Raw genomic sequence first — 22,535 nt, forward strand, 5'->3', positions numbered from 1 at the left:
CAGCTGCTCTGTGGCTAGTCTTCTGTAATTCTCTCCTCTTATGCCAGTGCTTCCTGAAGGGGGTGGGGGTGGGGTGGCTCCCAAGTCAACCAGCACAAGAAAGGTTCTGTTGCCATACTTTGTAAGATACCATGTCATCAGTGACCATAGATTTCTTAGCTTTTACTAGGAGGCCTGGAAGGGAGATGGGTGGTAAATGAGTAACAGCTGCATAGCCAAGAAACTGCTGAGGTGAGTTTCAATACCGATGTGCTTCTCTCTAGCAATTATTTTCAGGACATAGAGATGGTACTTCTTATATAAGAATGAGTTTCTCCTTTTGTATTAGCATCTTCCAGAAAAACTGTTAAGTCAAGAATTCAAGTTGAGTTAGTTGTAAGAATAGATATCCTTTCCCACATTATCAGTTTTAGGTAGGCACCAACAGCTTCCATTGATGCTTGAAGCAGTGATCTTTGGAGGTTTTTTAAAATAGCACCATAATGCAAATTAGGTTATGTAAGATTTACAGCACAGCTAGAAATAAGGAATAGAAACCATGTGGGAATCTGGGCCAAATTAATTCTTTTCCTCAGCAAATCCCCACGGGGCTTGGGAATTAGATGAGTTGATACACGTCAAGTTGTTTCAAAGAGTACCTGGCACATAGTAAGTATCCAGTAAATGTTGACTATTCGTGCCAAGTTTGGTTGAGGTGAAAAGGAAGCATGTGAGGGAGACAAGAATGTCCCCATAGTTGGTTGAGAAGCAGGTATGTGGCCTGCTGGGGTGGAGCTGTGTTGGCTCCTTCGTGCTGACTGGTTTGGGCAGCTCCCAGGCTTTGGGAGAGGACTCCTAGCTTCTGGGGGTTAGATGAGAAACATAAACCAAAGACCTGGTGAGAGGTAGTGTGGTGAGGTTGTTGCAGATTCAAGCTGAGCTAAATTGCTCACATTTCTGCTGTGGTAGTTAAATCACTGGCTAGTCTGCTGCCAGGGGATTGTAAATACTTGGTTTGGGTTTTCAGGGTGCTTAGAACTTCAAAAGGACACCTGCCTGCTGATTCTAAGTTTCTGCCAATGCACTAATAATAAAAAAGTGTGTTTTGATTACAGCTACCCCCGGTACCCAATGTTCAGGGCTCAGTAGTGATTGGTAGGTAGAAAGCAAGTTCTTAGAAATATCAGAAAGGAAAGGAGGATACCGTGTGGCATGCTTAGAAGGCTATTGACTCAGAAGCTTCTCTGAATAGCATCCCTGCAGCTTTGTCTCTTTGGGAAAAAAAAATCTGTACTCACCACCCCATTGAAGCCTCCCTTCTATTTTTAACTTTAGAAACAATGTCTACCTATTTATCCCTCTATCTAGACACAGTTGGACAGTTACTTTTAAACAAGAGGAAAAAAGTATAGATGGTGAAATTTACCAGGTTGGATTGAATAAAGGTCACAGAGTTTACTGTCCATTCCTGATTCCCATAGACTTCGGGAGCCTCTGAAGAAAAGTGGACAGATGTATCCCAGTCTGTTGGTAAGAGGTGAACTAAATGAGGAATACAGTTTGAGTTCTGTATGCTGTAAATTTGTAAAAACTGCTGTAGCCAAGGACTGAGGATACCTTTAAGAAGGCAAGTAGATAAACTTGCATCGTAGTCAAGAGGCTTTTCTTAAATCCAGGAGATATTTGTATGACTAAAGTCCTTGCAGAAGTCACCCCATTCCTCCTCATCAGTGGCTGTTTGATGGAATCATTGGCTTTTTCAGCCAAGGTTGAAAGAGAGCATGTTGTGTTTTTTTTTTTTTTTGCCTTTATCAGTTGTTAATCTTTTAATCACTTGGTCCTTCTAAGGAGGGTCTTGGCTTTTCTTGACAGAAGTTTGCATTTCTGCAAACTATGCTGCCTGTGCTGGTGGGTAGGGTGAAGATGGCCTCCATCTTTGCAGGTGACTTAATATCTGACTAGCACAGACTAGCTGGAGATACATGGTTCCAGAGCGATCTTCTTGGCTGCTGGAAAGTCAGCAGGAGGTAATGGGATTAGCCTAGCTGCTGTTAGGACATTCTCTCAGAACTGCCTGGGAGCCCTGTCTCTCTGTGCTTTGTTTTAGTTTCTTTTTCCTTGAACCCTTTGTATAGTTTGGCCTAATGGCCTCTCTGCATTAAAGTGTCAACTGAATGCCCCAGCTAATTAACAGTAGCCTTCAACTTAGGTCACTTTGGGCTGTGGGCAGCAGTTTATTTAATAAGCAGGGATGGGAGAAAGAAAAGAGTGGAAGGAAAGGTGCTAAAATTGGTATCACTTGTATGCCAGGCAGTTGGACATTCTTCTGATTTAATTCTCAAAACAGCCTTCTTGGAGGTGGTATTATCCATTTTACAGATGAAAAAACTGAGGCTCGGAGTTGTTTAAGGCTAGATCCATCCAAGAATGAACCCAGCTCTGTTCAACGCCAAAGCCTCTTTCTACTACACCATTGCTATGGATTAAAAGGCTGGGAATGAAGGTGAGGAGCACGTCGGGCAACAGATAGGAGGTATGCAGGTAAAGGGGCTTAAGGCCAAGTGGGCCAAAAGGAGCTAAAAGAGGGGCCTGAACGCCAGCCAGGAGTCTCAAGCAGAACTGTCACAGGATCTTCTGGCTCTGCCAGGAATCAGATCAGAATTCCTGTGTCCCTGGCTCCAGGCTTAAGGGGAGATTCTTGACAGTGTGCTGGAATCTAGGCCCTCTGACTTGAAGTCATTTCAGAGCAGGTAATCCTGTCTTAAGGATTGGGATATTTTCTTTTAGTCTGATGGGAAAAACAAACTGAAACGGTAGACTGGAAGGCTTTATAAATAAGCAGAAGTGTTTGTTTGTTGTTTTTGTATTTGAAGCTTGTTTTTCTGCTTATCAATGAGAAACCAAGGTGCATATTTTCGTTTAGCTAATGTTTTCTGAGTGCCTGCTCTCTGCCCAGCCTGAGATAGATGCCATAATAGATTTGAGCCAGGCTTTGAAGGCTAGTGAGGCTTTGGCTTATTGGGTAAAAGTAAGCAGCATGGAAGGGGAGCAACAACCCAAGTTTGGAGTGTATGGAGATGTCTTCCGGTAAATGGGGTAGGGGTGGGGACTGGGGATCGCAGAGATGGGTAGGTGGCACATTGCAGAGGCCTATTCTGATTGCTAGGAGGTTCCCCTAGACCAGGCTTCAGGGAATGGCTGACGACCTGGAGACAGGAGTCTTCCCCCTAAGTCTGCCCCAAGTGTGTTGAGCCCTGGCTTGGAGGGCTTTGAGATCTCAGAATTGTTGCAAGTCTGCAGAACTTGCCTGATTATGTCGTTTCCACAAACTACTTTGCTAGCTCCTTTGCTAATTGATGCCAGCTGAGTCTCTGCTTAGGAGCCAGTGGGTGTGGGGATGGATTACAGAATCCTTTTCAGAGAAAAGATACTCCTCACCCTCCCCAAGTCATCATCTTTCCTGACAATCTGCAATTTTTCTACCCAACCAGCCTTACCCCTGGAGAAGAGCAGGAAGAAAGGACCTTCTTTGAAACCCAGGTTATATTTTTAGAGCACTGACTTGTGTGTGAGGGAGAATGAGTACCTGGGCATTTGTAGAATATAACACTTTGAAAAACCCTTTCTCATTCATTATTTCATTTCCTACCCTACTCATAGAATTTTGGAGAAGTAGCAATGCATGGATTGTTGTCTCTACATACAAGGAAATTGAAGTCCAAAGACTTCCAAACCACCTAGCTTGCTTGTGGCAAAACATTGTGGCTCTTAATTAGTGAGGTTTTAAACCACACTGAAGAAATAACACATCTTATACTGTTTTGTTTTTAGAGTTAACAGAGCCCTTTCTTAGGAATCAGTTATGAACTCCACCACAACTGTGGGATCTAGAAATTTTCTCCTTTTACAGTTGAGGAAAATGAAGGCTTGCCCAAAATTGTACAGCTAGTAAGTGGCAGAGCCCACACATTCTGATAGCACTGTGCTTGATATGGGTGGTTTGTATTAGTAGTCTAGACTGATATCTAGATATTCTATTTTACAAAAGCAGGTGGTAACAGTTCTTCTATGATGCATTCTGCTCATCTTTCTTCCAGACTTCTGGGATTTATCCTTGGTCTTGTAACAAAAGAAACATAAACCAGCCCAGCTTCCCCTGGTCCCCTCTCACCCGACCCTCAATCCAAACTTTCCTGGCTCATTCTTTCTCTGGTTCCTTTGGAAGAACGGATTGATTGCTTGCTCCTGGGCAAGGTGTCTAGTTGGTCAGCCTTAGGCGGGCACCATGTTTTTTGCCAGCTGCAGTCAGTCAGTTTTCACAAACCATCTTGTTTGTACTACAACTCAACCCTATGACAAAGTGCAAATTTAGCCGTTGCCATTTGGAGAGATACTCGGGTTAGAAGGAGGGGATGTGTTGTTGAAAGTTTGCTTTTTATATTCAGCCTCACCAACATTTTTTTGATTGTCTGCTGCCATCTGTTCCTGGCTGGGCCTTCAAAATGTACTTTAACCGAAGAGGGGATCACCCTCACAGTTAGACTTTCCAGAGCACTCCAATGCCTGGGATCTCGTTGGAGTCTTCTTCCATTATAAATTAGTCCCACAGAGGTTGCTTAGTTTTCTAAAATCTCTCATGGCCTTGGAGGTAAGGGAAAGTTGGTGGTCATCATCAGGAGCTGAAAAGTCTGTGGAGGTTGGCAGCTGAGGGACTCAGGAAAACTAAATGCACCTTGAAATGAGATTGTTGAGACTAGCAAAGGGAAAACTTGGGAAGAACATGGACGCTTCCATCAGCTATTTTAAGGAACTATTTTTATTTGTTGTATGCGGCTCCAGGAGGGAAGAACACAGTTATGGAACGCCAGTTGTGCAATTTGAGCTAAAATCTGCCCCCTTTAATAATAAACTGGGTTGCCTTGGGGAAGCAGGTATGTTAACAAGTGAGGTCCATGTTACCAGAATTGTTCTAGCAAGAAGCCAATTGTTTGGATACTGTAGAGGGAGTTCCTCCGTAGGACGTCAGTGTGGACAGAACTCTGATGAGATTGGTGACAGTGTCAAGACCACTTCTCCCCTCTTAGGTACATGCATTTATTCAGAAAACATTCACTATACCTACGACTTTTTACCAGGATCTGCGTTGGGAGAGAAGGAGCAGTTGGAGAAAATGTCAAGAATTTTAGCTTAAGACAACTGAGTAGAAGGTGAAGCCTCTGATCAAGATGGAGAGCACAGGAAGGGAGGGGAAGATGCTCAGGGGATTTGAACAGAGTAAGCACTTTGGCCAGTTCCTCCCTCCCTGATAGGGATGTTTTTTGCTGGCCCATTCCCAGGTCTGCCACTCAGTCCAGGGGAGGAGCCAGGCCTGTAAAGAGGCAGTTATATACAGGAAGAGAAGTGCTTAGAGCTGAGTCATTTACATTTACATTTCAGGAAGGGGGAGCACAGTATGCATCAAAAGAGCATGACCTACTCAGGACAGCAAAAAATTCCTTGTTAGTGGGTCCAGGCTTGGTTTGGAGGGTTGAAGTGGCTAGAGCTGGAACTGTGTAGTTTGGGGCCACTTTGTGCAAGACCCTGGGTGCTGTGCCCTTCAGTTATTACTGACATCTACAGTGGTGAGAGATTTCTAGAGGATCGATTTGGAAAGTTGATGGGGAAAGGCGAGAGGCAGGAAGACTGGTGGGGAAGAGGCTGTTGTGAATGGCCAGGTGAGGAATGAGGGAGGCTGATGGGGCTGCAGCAGAGGAGTGGAGAAGCAGGGATGGAGACTTTACAGGCCTGGCTGAGCAGGAGGGGTGCGCCTGATGGCATCCAGCCCTGGGCCAGGGGATGTGCCCACCAGGGAGAATGGGGCCTACGAACTGCTTCTTCTAGTTTAATGTTGAGGGGGTATCTGAGAGAATGGTGGTGTTTATATTCTCTTCCTATCTGCATGTGCCTGGGTGCAGTGAACATGGGAGGCCTTCAGAGAAGTTGAGAGATGGTGGTCTGCACTTTCAAGTAGCCTATCAACTATTAAGGCAGGCTGCATGTGCATAACAGGTAGAAGCAAATGCTGCTCCAGTACATCAAAAACTGCTTTGAGCCAGGCCTTCTTTTGGGTGTTGGGAAGACTGAGGTTGAGTCAGACATGATGCGTGCCCCAAGGTGGACTTGGTGTCATTGGGACAATTAAAAAAACCCATAAATGTATATAGTGCTTTATATTCTCCAAGGGTCCTTGCCCTCAGAGGAGAGTCCCCAGGTTGGTTGAAGGGAGTGTCTGTGAAGTGCCAGGGATGGCGCTAGATGCCAGCATTGTCTTTTAACCTGAACACAAGCTAGGAGTGGGTGCTGCCTGTGCAGTGACGGAGTACAGTGGGTGCCATGGCAGGGGCTCCTCGGAGGGCCTGGAGAAAGAAGACGTACAAGTGCCTGCAGAGCCGTTTCATTTAATCCCCAACAGCCCTGTGGGAGGAGGTGAGGATCCCATGCAGCTTAGAGAAGGAAAGGCACTTGCCCAAGATCACACAGCTGAGAAGTGGTGGCACCAGCCCCCCCTTGGCTCTTCCCGATGCAGTTCTTGCAGTCAACGTGATGCTGACAGGAGGTAGGCACTGTGGGCTGGTGGTCCAGCACTGTGAATCAGCTTCCACCTGGCCTGTGGAGGCTTTTTGTCTTCTGGTACCAAGTCAGGAGGGGAGTTGGGGCAGGTGTGGGAAGAGCCCTGGGAGGTGTGCCTAGCTGGGTGACTACTGCCAGGCCCTAGGGGAGCAGTGGTCTGGTGGGAGGTGGACTCTTGATGGCAGGTGATGGTGGGGGCTGGGGGAAGGGTGGGTGCATAGGCAGGAAACCACTAAAAACTTAGGAAACTGGATGCTGCTTGCTCTCAGTGAAGTTGTTTTCTAATCTTTGAAACTCAGGTGAAGGTTATGGAAGGAAAAAGGGTCAGAGAAATTGTGCTTGTGCAGCGCATTGGCTGCCGTCTTGAGGCTTGTCTGGCTCTCTCTTGGGGAGTGTGTTTCTGGGTTCAGGGAAGGGAAAAGGACAAACGTGAGCCTAGCACAGATGGAGATTCAGCCCCCACCTTTGGTAAAGAAGGTGGAGTTTGTCCCATTAGCTATGATGCCAGGTGTGGCCTTTCATCAGGCAGTCGAGCCCTGGCATGGCTCCGGGCACCAAAAGTCACTTATGGAACCAGAGCCTTGCCCAGGCCAGGCTCTGTTCTATCTGTCTCATTTTTCTGCTTAGTTTTGAAAAGAGATGATAGGAAATTCTCTTTTGACTTGAACCTAAGTATTCCTGCTGCTCTGGGGAATCAGAATTGTTTTACTGTGGGTAGAGATGAATCAAGAATAGGGATAGGAGTTTCAGATTTCTAGGAAGACTGTTCCTAAGTTCCCTCTCCACTTGTAATTAAGAAAGTTGTTTCTTCAGCTTCTTTCCTCTCGTCTGGATAGTTTGTGTTCTCCCCTCCTCCTGCTGGTCACAAACACTTCCTGGGCTTGAGGAGGCCTCTGATATGGTGGGTCACTGCTAAGACACATCAGTCCAGATAGATTCATTTTCTTGACATGCATGTGGAACGTTCTAAGCCTCCTTGTGTACCTCATCTCACTGGCTCCCTAAGGCTGCAGCCTTGACCCCTGAAGTAGTGATGATGGCCTGTGCATGAGGTGTGATTTGAAAGCCCAGAAAGCTCTGGTTCCAAAGATACCTCTTCTTTCACTTGATGATATACCAGAAATTCAGTGCCTCCCTTCCTCTAACCGTGGTCTCATTTCTTGCTTAGACCGTCCTTCCCTATCAGGCAGGGTCCTAATTTCTGAGAGGAGTTACTCAGTGCTGCTTTTCGCCTGCTCACTTAATATGGTGTTTTTTTCAGAGATGGGACCTGCAATGGCCATGTGGGAGGTGGCTTAGCTGCCATTTATGGTGACCTTTCCTGTAGAGGAAGGTTTTTAGAAACTCAGATGGGGAATCAAATTGCAGGCATCTCAAGGCTCTGTCTTTTCTGTCTCACAGGGATCAAGGGTGGCTATGGCTATCTTGCAAGCTACCTCTAGCTTCCAGATGAACTTATTTTCCATCACATCTGGGCTTGAGGAGGCAAAGTGAATGCTTGGTGAAGGCAGGAATACCTCTGCCTTGGCCTTGCTTTTCTTCTTCTGAGTCATGAGCTGCCTTCTTTGGGCAGACTTCTCATACTTGAGCCTTCAGTAGCATTTATCGTGTTTTCCCCAAAGCATCTTTGAACTCAGGCCTTTCTTTCACTCTGGACCCCTTGTCTGGCTTGTTGTGCTGAATCTTTGGTCTCTGAGGTGCTGGTCAGGGCCTAGCTACATCCTCTGGAGAAGACAGGTCTCCTGAGATGGCCATAATTAGGGCGAGGGCACTTCTGGGAACAGTGAGGCTGATGGGCCTGCTCCTCAGGGTGCCCTTGGCCGGGTGGGCCTGGAGCCGGGCTCAGCCTGTTGGTACCACCACCCAAGCCCATGCATCCCGGTCTTTCTGGTACATGGTGTTCCTGGAAGAGAGGGGCTGAAGACTTGCTTCTCCCAGCAGAATTCATTGTTTGGGATGGAGGTAGGAGTTAGCCAGTCTAAACCTGAAGCCCTGGGCAGTTCAAGAAAGGGGCTCCCTCACTAAGGAGTAAGGTGGCCCTGGCTCAGCCTTAGCCCTTCCTTTGCCCAGGATGGGAGGTTAAGAGAAAGTTGGGTATAGCTGTGGGTAGAAAACCTTCCCTTACTGTATGGGTACATACATGACATTGGACTCTTGGCTGTAACTCACTATGGTATGGTGATGGTCAGGTTGGTTTTTAGAAATCTTATTTAAAATATCTGTATTTGCTGTGTTTTTCTGAATACACAAGTGTAAATAGTATAATTTGCAGTGCAAAGTCCTTGGCAATAACTTTGTTGTATATTGTTACCCAAAAAAATTGGAAAACGCAACCTTCTTCTCTGGGGCAATGATTACATGTAGGACTCTGAACTTTAAACCTCCGGCATTGTTGAAGCAGCAGCAGCAGCCACCACCACCGCCGCCGCCTTCATGTGTGGACTGTCACCAGTTCCTCGCCCAGAGATGCCTGGCCTTCACCCAAAGGGACTCTGCTGCCCCAGCTTCCTCAGGCAGCGCCCACACTGTGGCTCCTTCGCACTGAATATGTTGGACTCTGCCATAGACCGAACCTCTTGTCCGGCCGCTGCAGTTTGTTTGTAATGCCCTGACATGTTGCATTTTCCTTATTTGGATGAATAGAAATAAAAGCTTCTGTCTTAAACAGCAAGAGGCTGAACTGTTCTGTGCAGGACTCACTCTGGTTAAGTGAAGGATCTGAATTTGATGAAAGATTCAAGTGTAGGTCCCCCTTTCCCGGCCCTTAGGATTCTCCAGCTCAGGCATGCAAAGATGAGGGACTGAGAAAGCTTGACGGGAGGACATCATGGCTCCTGATGATGGCCAGCGGTTTGGGTGGTGGAGACAGTGTTCCTGTCTGTGATCCTTAAATTTCTATGGTTCTCTGCTAATGTGAGGGAAAGTTTTATCAATGTATAAGTTTAACCTTGACAGCCTGATGTGGTGAGTTATGTTGAGTGAATGCTGAAACCTAGACCTCAGTACTTAATGGTGCTTTTCACATACCCCCTCTCAGTCCTCTCATACCTTTTCTCAGGGATTAGCATTGACCCACATGTTGCAGATAAGAAAACTAAGGCTCATCTAAAATGACTTGCCCAAGGGTATAGAGCTTCTAAGTGGCAGCAGGAGTTTGAATCCAAAGCTGAAGCTCTTCCTCCTGTGCCTGCTGCACCCTGTAAGGTCACTGTGCTCAAGCTGCCCTTGTAGCCTGGAGAACCTGAGACTACAGTGAGGCCTCAGCCCACCTGGATGAATGAGGAAAGAAAATGCAGCCTGTCTGGGAAGGTGGTTCTAGAGGGATCCAGCTCAGGGCCTGCTGCTGTTGCCCTCCAGGTAAGTGGATAGCTGTGGGAACAAAGGCAGAGGGTTTAACAGTAACCTAGGAACTCCTAGGGTTAGGCATTGAACCCCTTGCGTAGATAAGGAAAGAAGTTGGAGAGGTTAACTAGCTTTCTTGAGTGAGTCGAGCATCCAAGGTCCATGGCTTGGCTTTGAATTGAGGGTCTTGGCTCTGGGTTCCTATGTGTGCTGTTTGTAATGAAGTGATGTGATAGTTATCTCCACCTGCTACCCACAAGGTTATTTTAAAGCAGGAGCCAGCTGGTTGCTGGGAGTCAGAGGTTTGAGTTAACATCCCAGCTGTGCAGTGTGGGCTGTTCATGATCTTCTCTATGGGCCCCAATTTCTTCACCTACAAAATGGGGGTGGGGGGATAGGTGGGTAAGAACTTGGTGCTCAGTCTTTTTGTTCTAGGAGCAACTGCCTCACTCATTCTGTCTGCTTCCAAGTCTCGGGTCTGTCTTCATCTCCCCTGTTCCCCCATCATCCCCAAATGAATCTTAGAAGAGGATTTATATTCCATTTTAAAAAACAGGCACAGCTCTAAGCAACTGAGGCACTAGAATCCCTTAAACAGCCACCAGACAGTGAGGTGTAGGCACTGAAAGGTGAATTGACTCTCCCAGGCCAGGAGGGGCCTATGTCACGTACTGCACTTCTCTCTGCATAGGGTCTGCTTTTCACAACACAACAGGTCAGTTTTATCACTGGGAGTGGTGTTCTGGGCTTTTAATTTTGCTCTTGTGGATTTTTCTTTCTTTCATTTGTCTCATTGCTCACCCCCTGCCTCTGGGACTTGGAATTCAGAAGAGATGAGGAGGCAGCAGTCCTAGGAAGACTTTGAGCTAGACTGTCTCCTTTCTTTCACTTTGAGCTGCTGTCTTCTCCCTGAGAATTATTAACAAGGCTCTGGAGAAATGAGCACAGGCCACAGCAGGACTTTGTAGACAGTCCACTCGCCTGTCAGCTGTTTCCACTGCCCTTGTGAGCAACCCTGAGAGTCGTCAGGGAAGATTTGTGCCCAAGGTCACAGATCCAGAATCTGGCTGTCTCAACACCAGGCCTCATGCTCTTTGCTCTTTCCCTACCACAGTTCCCTCTAAGCACCCATCTTCTTTTTCCACTTCCCTTCCCAGCATGGCTTCTCAAAGTCTCCACTTGCTGTGTCTGTTTCCTCACCTCCCACTCCTCGACTCCCTGCAGTCTGGCTTCCCCACTGCACCCCACCAACCTCAGTCTGTTTTCAGTAGGCCACAGCAATCTCCCAATTGCTAAATCCCAGGAGCCTTTTGAGGTCCCGCCCTTACCTAAGGTCAAGTGCTGCTTATGTTCTCTGGATGCCCACAGCCTCACTCCATTCTCCATGTCCTCTCTTTCCTCTTCTCTCCCTTGAATGGTGGTGCCTGAGCATCTAGCCCTTACTTAATCTGTACATTCTCTGGACAGTCTCATCCACTTTTACAGCTTCAGCTTACACGCTTGAGCAGTACTTCTTTGAGCAGTACTTCTCAACTAAGGGGCATTTCTGCCTTCAAGGAAATGTTTGGCAATATTGGGGGGGAGGGGGGAGAAGCAGCTGTGCTGCTGGTATTGAGTGGGTAGAGGCCAGGGATGCTGCTAAACAGCTACATTGCACAGGATAGCCAGACTCAAATAATGTCAAGGTTCATAATCCCTGTGCTAGAGATACCCATGAAACTACTGAGCTGCTTTAGAGTCTGGGTATCTCCAACATGGATGTCCCTTTCTCTGAGCTAGGGCACAACAGGGATGAGGATTTCTGTTGAAACCCTATACTCCTGAATACAGGGACCCTCAGGACTGGAAAGGCCTTGAACAGGCTGCTCCTTTTGGACTCTTGCCCTTGTTACCCTGAGAAGGGGTTGGCCAGGAGTGTGGGATCCCAGAAATACGCCCTCCAGCCTGGCAAAGGGATACCTGCTGTGCCCTAGAGCCCCTGTGCTGGCCTCTGCTTAGCACATGCTATGAGCCAGGTGCCTTGCTGGGCACTTTCCCAGCCTCAGTGCAGTGGGGAGATGGCAGGGGCCCCTCCCCACTTACCATCTTTCCTTCTTCCTGCAGACATGTGGCCAATGGTCTGCATCTTGGCCTGCTTCCATTCAAGGGTTGGGCATGGGTGGAGTGCTGGAGGATTAGGGAAACATGACTCTTCGTCCTGCTGCAGAGAATGGGGGCAAGGTGGGATGGAACGAAGAGGACGTAGAGGGTCTGGGAGCTACATGCCTATGGAGTAGCAATGTGCATGTACTGTTCACCAGAATCAGCTTTCTAAATTAGGATTTATCTGCCCATGCCACTACTTTTCCTAAAACTCGAGGCAGGGCATAACTGGGCCCCTGGGTACTCTGACAGCCTTTCTGTACTTCAGCTTTTTCTCCACATTCACATTTTGGGACCTAGACTTTCCTCCCCCATCTCTGGAAAGCCCGGAAAGATGCTTTTGTCTTTCAAGGCCTAACTCCATTCTTAACTCCTCTAGGACGTCCCTAAACCTCAAATACATAAATAATGTCTCACCTTTGTTATCATAGCACTTTATTTCTTAGAGAGGGGCAGTGCTCACAATTAATACACAGGTATCAGTCTCCGAAAGGACAAAACCTGCATCTTCTCTTGTCCTGCATGGTCTGGCACACATTAGCTGCTCAGTAAGTGTCTGAATGTCAAGGCATTGCCTGAGTGTACACAAACCTATCTGACAGCACAAAGGGGTGGCCTTTTTTTATTCTGCTTGGGGGGGTGGAGGGGAGGGGCAGGGGGAGATGGGGAAAAAGAGTGGAGGAGAGGACCACATAATGATAAAACTAGTTTTTACAAAGCAAACACTGTTTGTACCAAAATATTTAATGAATATGCTTGTTAAAATAAAAACAACAAAAGAAACTGTAACACAATTTTACTGGTTTATATTTCAATTCATACAGTTGACACACTGAAACTACCCTAGCACAATGTCCACACGCCTCGTATTAGATGGGCTTACAGCTGTTTTGGTAACCGAACAAGAAAGACAGAAAGCAGCAGAGGGGATGGTTTAGGGGAGAGGGTTGCCTTTGTTACCTCCCTTATCACAGATGACCTAAGCAAGCATTAGTACAGCAAACAAGAAGAGATATAAAAGAATTCAAGTGTCTTTATGTACAAACCAGTGCCTCTTGTAACCAGCTACCTCCACACTGCACGCAGAGAAGACAACAAAATTATCTGCGAGACAGCTTAAGTCAGCATTATCACTATATAAATTAGAAGTCAGTTTTTTTTTTTTCCTTTTTAGAAAAGGTGCTACAATTTCCACTCCATAGCTTCAAAGTGAGAACTTGCAACCCATCTGAACAGTAAGATCTGCACCCAGCCATACTCTGGGGAGGACCCAGAGGCTCAGGCAGGGAGGGAACACAGCCCAGGAGGATGGTGGCCTGGTGGTATGTGCACCTTGCATGTATGCACATTTACACAAACACACAGCTCAGTGTCTTTCTCACTTGTATGGCCTGTTGTGCAAAAACACTAGGAAACTTGAGTGAGGGAGCTCTTCACAGCTCCCATGACAACAGGGAGGAGAGCAGAGTCCAACAAACCTTGAAATTAAGTGCCCAAATAACCACATAATTAAATTGTGCAGATTAGCAGTCCTAGTCTGGAATTTAAACACTGTCAAGGGAGTATATTGGGAAAAGATATTTTTATATATATATATATGTATATACATGACACACGAAGCAAAATAAGGTTTGTCCACATTACGACTAATCCAGTCTCACAGTCAAGTCACTCATCCCAGCACTGTGAAGTCATTTTGGCAGCTAATGCTAAAAAAAAAAAACAAGAATGATGAGAGTTGCATAGAATTGATCAGAAACGTGTATAATGCCAAACCAAAAACTGTGCATCGTATAGCTTAACAAGACTAGATGGCTTCAGCTATAACCATGAAACCCTCCTATTAAAACAAAGTGCTTCTCCATGTCTACCTGGGGGGCTGCTGGCACTGAAGCAGATTAAGAATTATTTGAGTTACTGATCCTCAGCTCCCCGCTACATATATATATATATATATATATTTTTTTTTTTTTTAAAAGAAAGGTTAAAGGTTAAGGAAAAAAAAAAACAACAGACCAAAGGATACCCAAACTCTGGTAATGTAAACTCAGCCTTTGAGGCTGGGTAAAGTGGTGACCTACACTGAGAAAAGGCCTGGAAGGTCAGACTGAGGAGTGTTTATTCTAGAACGTCCAGAGCATTCTGAGCTAGCAGGTCTTAGTATCAGTAGTTAGGAGAGCCCTGCCCCAAAGGCTGCCTGCTTCATGAACTCTGGTCCAGTGACCTACCAACTTGCTTCTATGGATCTGACTTAGATACATTCTGGTCCTGGGACAAGTCACAGAATCACACATCTGGCCAATGAAGGCAACAAAAGGTGGTTTTTTTTTTTTTTGAAGGTGTCTGGAGGCAGCAGATGCTCTCAGCAAGTCTCTTTTCCTTGAACCCCAGTTGCCGTCTTTATGGAGCTCAGTGTTCGGTTAAACCATGTCTTCTTGGCTGCTTGTACCTCATTGAGGGCGAGGCCTAAATGGTGCTCCAAGTCCTGCAAGAGGAACGATGCACATGAGGATGCTGGGTTCCTGTGCCAATGACACTGCCTCCCCGTAGCCGAGCCAAGGCAATAATTTGTAGTCTATTTACTCTTGAGAGGCATAGAAAGGTCTGGAAAGCCTAAAGATTTGGGACCTTTCCTCCTCATTTTTTGCCTATTTATTAAAACAGCTTCCTAATTTAGTGTCTCCCTCTCCTTTCTACCCACTGCACACAGGGAAGACAGAACTAATGCTGTAGCTCTGACTGTGTCATTAATTTCCAACAAAAACCTTTCACAATCTTGACCCCCCTACTCTCTCCAGCCTTAGCGCCCATCTCCACCCCTACCACATGGAAGGAATTTTCCTGAGATTCCCTAATAGGGCCCTTTTGTCCCGCTGTGCTGCTGAACATGCCACTCCCTCTGCCTGGAATGCTGACTGTTCTTTCTCTTCTCCAGCTGGCAAATCCCTGTTCAGCCTTCGATCACAGCTCAGATACTGCTACCTTGGTGACACCTTTCCTGATTGTCCTGGACAGTCACACAAGCCATGTCTTAGCTTTGCAGTCCCAGCACCTAGAATAGGGCCTGGCAAAGAGCAGATGCCCAGTGAATGTGTGCGAATAAGGGAGACCATAGGCCCTAAGCTTTAGTCCTGAAGTTCTGAACTTTGTTCCTTCCATAAAGAGCACTTAGTGCCAATATTGTGCTAAGTGTTGGTGCTGATGAAACTAGCAAGGCAGTAGTCTAAGGATGACCCAAATAGCCCCAATTTCTTCATCGGTAATGGAGGCTCAGTTAAGTAATGTGCTCAAGGTCACAGAGCTAGTAAGTTATGGGAATTGGGATATAAAAGCTTGTGTTTATAATGCCCTGACTATGACTCAGGCACTGTGCTGAGCTCTTGCCATGTATTATCTTTAGCCTTCAAAATAATCCTATCAGAGAGGGATAGGATGTTGATGTAGGTGGAGGGCATATGATAATTACGAGCTTAATCGTAATCTAATGAGTCTCATCATCCACATTTGAGCAAAGATGTTACAAAACTAATGTAAGGTCAAAGACTTCAAAGCATGTGCTCTTCTCTACCACAAAGATTCCAAGTTTTGTGAGTAATTCTCAATATGACAAAGTCCAATCCCATTGAGGATTATGGTCAAAGTTTTAAAAGGGAAAAAAAAATGTCAAACCATAAAGGTGATTTCTGGGGTGTCCTGATAGTATCAGGTATCTAGCCCCACATGCATGTGTCTGAGTCCCAGTGCACCAACAGAAGAGAGAACATTTTGCTTATCAAGGGTGAGGGTCCAAAGTCCAAGGCTTTTACCTGTATCTTACACTCAGCCTCCACCAACTGGAGCTTGGTCTGTGCCAGTTCGAGTTCCATCTCTCTCAGCTGGTTCTTCAGCAGCTCTTTCTCTTCATCTGTGTCCTCATCTAAAACCTCCTTGGTTGAGCTGATGCCTTTTACACGCCCTTCTTTGTTGAAAAATTCCCGGCAGCGCTCACAGTCATCCACTTTTTGCTGAAATTGAATGTCAGATGTGAAGGAGGAAAGAAGAGAAACGGGCCCTTTAGGATACTGTATCTCCTTTTGGGGGAGGCCAAGAGAGCCAAGAGATGGCTTCTCTATTGAGCATTACAACTTCTGAAAAAACTGTTTTGTCTTTGTAAAGTGGTAGATAACTGCTGAGAAAGCTACCTGGTATTATATACCAAAAGCAATAAAAATATTCTTATGTCTTGACACAGTAATCTTACTTCCAGGAACCTATTCTGGAAGAATGACTAGATAAACAGTTCTGTACAGGGATTTTCATTGTAGAATTAGAGATAGGAAAAAAGGGCAATAAACTAATGATCCAACAGTTGGGGAGCAATTACATAATATTGTGCTGTATTTATACGTGGACGTATGCAAATTCTAAACGTTTTTGAAAAAATTTTAATAACATGGGAAAAGCAATTACATAATATTGTGCTGTATTTATACGTGGACGTATGCAAATTCTAAACGTTTTTGAAAAAATTTTAATAACATGGGAAAATGGTTACGTGCTAGTTGAAAGAAAAAGGATACAGAATGGTCTCAAATAAAATATATATCATTTCATCAAAGTAAGAAACTCCATTATTTTATGTTCCTCTAAGAAAAAATTCTACCAATTAAATCACAAAAAGCCCTCCATTATAAAACATGTCTCAATTTCAGAGCTATAAATATGAAAAAGTATGTATCTTAGAATGAATGAAATTTCTTATATTAAAGGTAAACAGAACAAAGTCTGAAAGGATATACACCAGGTGTTAATAGCATCACCATGTGATGTTATCTGTGGATAATGGGATTACAAATTATTTTTTTCTTACTCTTATTTTCCAAATTTCCTGCAATGATCATTATTAATTTTAGAATAGACATTACTTGTTAAACTCTAATTAAGATGGAAGCCAGGTATAATTTTGCTCCATAGCCTCTCCTGCAATGTTGCTTTGTGTAAATAAGGCCATGAGAATAGACCTAAGTCAAAAGTACTTTCTTATGTTCCTGTCCACTAAATTGTAAATACGTTAGTGAAGCATATGTCAGTAAATTACTCCCCTTAGTAAAATTTGACAAGTATGCTAATATAGGAATGGGTCAAAGAAAGAAAGCACCAAGTTATAAAACCCACCAAATACATTTAAAAAATCACACAGGAAAATATCATTAGCAGTTCTTCTCATTGTATTTGGATCCATTATGGCAGAAGGGAGGAGTTCACACAGGGGTTTTCTCTGTTCTACAGAACAACATTGGGAAATGATAAATCATAGTCTGTGATCCTGGATCTGCACCCTCACCTCAAGCCACATATATTACTTGCAAGACTCCTTAACCTTAGTCTGGCCCTTCAGTACACTGCAGTGATCAACCACCATAGTGAAAACTTGGAAATCCTGGAGAAGCTATGGAGCACATGTAGTCTGAGATCTAAAGCCAGAGCACCTTTAGTCTAGTCTGTATTCCCTTCTGGAAAAGACAAACACCTTATCTGGTACCTGTTGGCTTCTCTTACTTTTGAAATCAAGGTAAAACTGCCCCCCTCCCAAAATCTGTTGTGCTGAATACAGCCATTAAGTGAAGTAAGTAGGATGTCTCTTTACAAAGGAAGGTTGAAGGACTTACCCGAATTTTCTCAATTTCCACTTTATTAGCTGTCTGCTGCCTCTCCAATCTTTCACTCAATTGAGAGCAAATCTAAACAAACATAATAAAAAACAATAATCTCTTTAGCAGTGTAATCATTTGCATAATTTGGGTTCAGGATAAATTCTAGAATGGAAGCTGGAATATGCTAAGTAGAACTGACATAGTACAAAATAGACTACTACAGCACAGGATGGGGTGTGGAGTTGACAGATGAGCAGAGGTTTCTCCACCTGTGCCATCTCTCCATTCACTGGCCTGGGACTTGCAGGAACCCACCATGGTGCCATACTCAACCAGAGTCATGGAGGCTTGTCAAGAGTCACAAGCCAGCACAAGATCCAGGGTGTAGAAAGGAACAATACCAATTCAGTTATGTTCTTAAAACCCAGTCAAGGAGAGAAATGGTTCTATGTCATATGACTTAAATGTAAATAGAAGTCTATAATTCTGAAAGTGAAATACTCCCAATAAAATACTGTGACTTAGATTTATTTATTAAGTGCTATGATATGCACTTTGCCAGGCACCCTATAAACATGATGTGCTTGAATCCTCACAGCAGTCCTGCCAGACAGAGATTTTCCTTATTTTATGGTTGAGAATCAGAGATGTGAAGTAGCTTGTCTAATGAAGTGAAATAACTTGTCATTGCAAGTGCTGTAAGTGTTTGGGTATACATGCATTTCACCCAGGGCACCCAGAGTATATGACCCTATCCCCAGGGTACATGGAACTCACCTGCTTGTAGTCACCAATGATAGAACTATTTTTTTTAATCTCAGATTCTGCCTTGTCAAGTTCCCGACGGCACATTTCTTTTAACTGCACACATGAAAAAGCAAAAGGCAGTATTTTAAGGAAAAAGTAAAGGAAGCTCTGGAACTAACTGCTTAGTGCTGGGCTTTCCAAAAATCACCTGATCTAATTCTGGAAGGGCTCTAATTCACCTGTCTTCTTCCCTTACTCTTGGCAGCACTAATCCCCTGTTTTTGATGCCAGGAGAAAGAAAGAACAGTCAAAACCTTCTGAAAATCTTAATCCCCATTTCATATTGGGGCTTTTGTTGTAATTCGTTCCTATCAGTGCAACTTCACCTGTGAACCTTGGCTAAGGAGGGAGCCCAAGCCAAAAATAGACTGAGGACTGTAGTCTTTCCAGCCCTTCACAGTTTATGGAGAAATGCTCTGGCCATTCTGACAGAGAGGGGAGGGGTTACCATCACAGAACCAAGGGGAGAGGGGAGAGGTGCTTGCTCCAGTACACACAGCACCCACAACTCTTCCCGTGGCTGCTGGTCTGTGTCCCCAGTGGCTGTGGAGAGCTGACTCAGAGTCAGACTTCCAGAGTTTACTCTATGGGGGAGATGTCAGAGGGTAAGTAGAGGAAGAGCCAGACATATGATATCTGCTTTTCTTCTGCAGAAATGCTAACCCTCTTCTTTGTTACACTCCGATGCTGATACATAGGAATTTCTCCTGTCCCAATAAAGGATGGGCTTTGACCCACTGTCTCCTCCTAGGCTTTAATAATTAAGAACCATTATGCTTACACAGTAAATAAAAGAGCCTTTAGAGAGAAACTGAAGCCAGCTATCTCCAGGTTCTTCATTGTAAACAGGAAGATACCAGCTGAACTCCTAACTCTCAAGAACTTGCAATGCACATAGAAATGTGAGGGAGGGGCAAGTTCCCTATACCTGGGCAGATTCTTCTTCCAATCGTCGTTTCTCTTCTTCTGCATCAATCAACTTCTGTTTAGTCATAAGCAACTCCTTATTCAGTGCATCTGCCTTTTCCTCGGCCTGAAACACACATATATTTGAGATACGCTGTCACACAAGAATTGAGAATCAAAAGGGGATTAAATTACCCAGCACAATCCCATTTTTAGATGATGGGAAACTGATCCATATAAAGGAAATAATATGTCCAAGGTCACAGAGCAAGTTCATATCAGAACTGAAATTATACTCATCCAGCAATGCCTGGCCCAGTTTCCTGCACAGAGATGGTGCTGGGCAGTGGCTAGGAGCTTAGCCTTTGGCATCAGAAAGCCTATGTTTAACTCCCATTGGTTACTGACCCTGTGCCATTTAGACTAGTCATTGTGAACCTCTCTGAGCTACAGGCTCTTCATCTGAGAAAAAGGCATGAAAAGTACTCAGGATAGTGCCTGGCATATAGTAAACACTCGATAAAAGGTAGCTGTCATTATTATTAATAGCAATAATAAATTCTGGTTTTCTTCCTGCAAACTCTCAGTGTTTCCTCTTCTTCATCAACCAAGTTTTGCATTTTGTTTTTGTCACCTTATAAAGGAGACTGCTCCTTTCCTGGCATTCTCCCTTTATTATCTGAAATGGACACCCTCCAACCCAAGTCTTTTTCTAAAGCATGGAAAGGTCTAGTGGGCAGATCTGTGGGTTTCCAGGTGAAAATGATATACCTGTGTCTGACATAAGAATTCCTGACAATGGACATTCCAAGCATAACTGAAGAGTGAGTGACTGCACCGTGCCAGAGAGCAGTCAAGGAAATGGGGTGGAAGTTCTTAGAGAGTTTAGAAAGAAGGTCTTGCTGGGCTTATATACAACCTCCCTTGGTGGTGGATGATGGTTTCCCTGAAATTAAACAGTGTTTTTGATGTCACCTAGCTAAATTAGTGTAACTGAGCCAAGCCTCAAATGGGGAACTAAGAATGGCATGATATGCAAACGTGAAAGGCCATTAATTACTGGCAAACTGTACCTGCATGTAGTTAAATGGGGTCCTAGAGTTAAGGTCTGCCCTTTTGGAGGAGTGGCTTATCATCTCCTTCTTAGCTCAAACCCAAAAAGCAATCAAAAGGGAAATGAAGAGAATCATATGGCGGGAAATACTAGGAAGGAAAAGGAATTCCTATTAATGGTTTTCCTTTACTTTATATCAATAGAACAACCTATTATTTCTCCCTTGGACTCAGTTAACATCTTTTGAGCACTACTTTGGATCACATGCCCATGTTTATGTACTCTCATTTAATCATTATTGCTACCACAGTAGATAGTGATTATACCAAGGTTGATTCTAAGAAGTATGGGAGACCCAGGCCATGAACTTGGGTCTTCTGACTCAAGAGTCTGTGGTTTTACCATGATCCCAACTTCCCTGCCCACCTTGACTCCCCAAATTATGAAAAAGTGAGGTGGTTTTTCTGTCCCATCAAGGAAGAGAAGAGATTTTCCAAAGGTCTCACAATGCATGAAGCCCAGCTAGAATCTGAAACTAGTTTGCCTGACATTGAGCTCAGCATTTATTTGTGCCACCACTCCAAGAGCTGCCTCTCAATGTTCTGCCAATAGGAAGGTGCCCAGGGGCTACTGGGCTGACCCAACCAGGATACTCCAATGGCTTCACACTCACTGACTACACAGTCATTCTATTTGCATAAGTGTGAGGAGAAAACATCTGGTGATAATAAACATAAATGCAGCTTTCCACTAACGGTGATGAAAAAGTAACAGGAACCACATTCACCCCTCCAGTAAACAGCCATTTAAAGCAGTAAGTGCAAGACTGTGGTTCCTGAGAGAAAACACAAGGTGAGTCCAACTACCATCCTGGCTTTCTGCCTAAAGGTGCTTTTTGGACCAAGCAGAACATGGAAGTGTCAAAGGGTTAAGGAGGCAGAATTTGGAGGTCAGGGAAGCTAAGGTGACTGGATGGTGCAGTGCAGAGCTCCGGAGAAGGAGGGAGCTCCAGAACAGCTACTAAGGCTACAGAGATAAAATGAAATCATGGTAATACCCAATTAAACCAAAAGAAGGCAGAAAAAGAGAAAAAAAATAACAAAAAGCAAATATAGAAAATAGTAAGGTGGTAGACTAAAATCCAGCCATATAAATAATTACATTAATGGTAATTGGTTGAAACCCTCCAACTAAAAGGCAGAGACCGTCAGACAATAAAAAAGCTAACCCAATTTTATTCCAGCTAAAAAAACTCACTTTGAACCATTTTAAAGACGCAGATATGTTATAAATAAAAGGGTGGGAAAAGATATACCATGCAATCACTAATTTTAAGAAAGCTTGAGCGACTCTATTAATAGCAAACAAAGTAGATTTCAGAATAAGGAACATTACTAGGGAATATATGATAAAAGATAAAAAGTTAAAAGATAAAGACAGAAGAGTTACTTCTCATTAAGAAGACATAATGTGAATTTTGGCTGTGTGGAAAGCCAAAATATATGAAACAAAAACTGACATAACTGAAAGGAGAAATAAATGCACAATTAAAGTTGGAGATTTTCATACTGGTATCTCACTAAGTGACAGAACAACTAGAGAGAAAAATGGAAGATTTGAACAATCCTATCAACTAACTTGACATAATGGACATTTATAGAATACTCCACCCACAACAACAGATTATACATACTTTTTAAGTGCATGTGGGACATTCACCAAAATATGGCCATATAGTGGGCCATAAAATAAATATAAATATATTTTAAAGGATTAAAATAAGAAAGGATATGTTCTCTGATCATAATTAAATTAGAAATGAAAACATAACATCAAAATATGTGGGCTGCAGATGAAGTAGTGCTTTACAGGGAGGTTTGTAAATTTAGAATCCTATTTTAAAAAAGAAAAGTTCAAGTATATAAATTTAAAATCCTATTTTAGAAAAGAAAGGTCCAAAGTCAATTATTTAAGCTTCTTTTTTAAGAATCTAGAAAAAGAAGAGCAAATTAAACCTAAAGACTGTAGAAGGGAAGGAAATAATAAAAAGCAGAAATCAATAA

At 44.1% G+C, this 22,535-nt stretch overlaps 2 protein-coding genes across 5 annotated transcripts in view; one reads left to right on the forward strand and one right to left on the reverse strand.

The window, feature by feature from the left end:
• Nucleotides 1-9,268, forward strand: part of LOC119545109 (spermatid perinuclear RNA binding protein) — a 227,134-nt gene extending 217,866 nt beyond the window's left edge. The window contains exon 19 of the mRNA XM_037850717.1: nucleotides 8,953-9,268. The gene's annotated coding sequence lies outside the window, so the exon portion shown is untranslated. The remainder of the gene's footprint in view (nucleotides 1-8,952) is intronic.
• Nucleotides 9,269-12,797: 3,529 nt separating this feature from the next.
• RABGAP1 (RAB GTPase activating protein 1) overlaps nucleotides 12,798-22,535 on the reverse strand; it is a 200,635-nt gene continuing 190,897 nt past the window's right edge. For 3 of the 4 annotated variants that reach the window (XM_037798308.1, XM_037798309.1, XM_037798310.1), the window contains 5 exons: nucleotides 19,441-19,545; nucleotides 18,483-18,566; nucleotides 17,721-17,792; nucleotides 15,879-16,076; nucleotides 12,798-14,557 (listed from right to left, as the gene is read on the reverse strand). In XM_037798308.1, coding sequence (XP_037654236.1) covers nucleotides 14,435-14,557; nucleotides 15,879-16,076; nucleotides 17,721-17,792; nucleotides 18,483-18,566; nucleotides 19,441-19,545 — 582 coding nt within the window. In that variant the 3' untranslated portion in view covers nucleotides 12,798-14,434. The remainder of the gene's footprint in view (nucleotides 14,558-15,878; nucleotides 16,077-17,720; nucleotides 17,793-18,482; nucleotides 18,567-19,440; nucleotides 19,546-22,535) is intronic. The other variant, XR_005210750.1, reaches the window with a different exon arrangement.

The sequence above is a fragment of the Choloepus didactylus genome, chromosome 10 (assembly GCF_015220235.1).
Source record: "Choloepus didactylus isolate mChoDid1 chromosome 10, mChoDid1.pri, whole genome shotgun sequence".
NCBI classification, from domain to species: domain Eukaryota; kingdom Metazoa; phylum Chordata; class Mammalia; order Pilosa; family Megalonychidae; genus Choloepus; species Choloepus didactylus.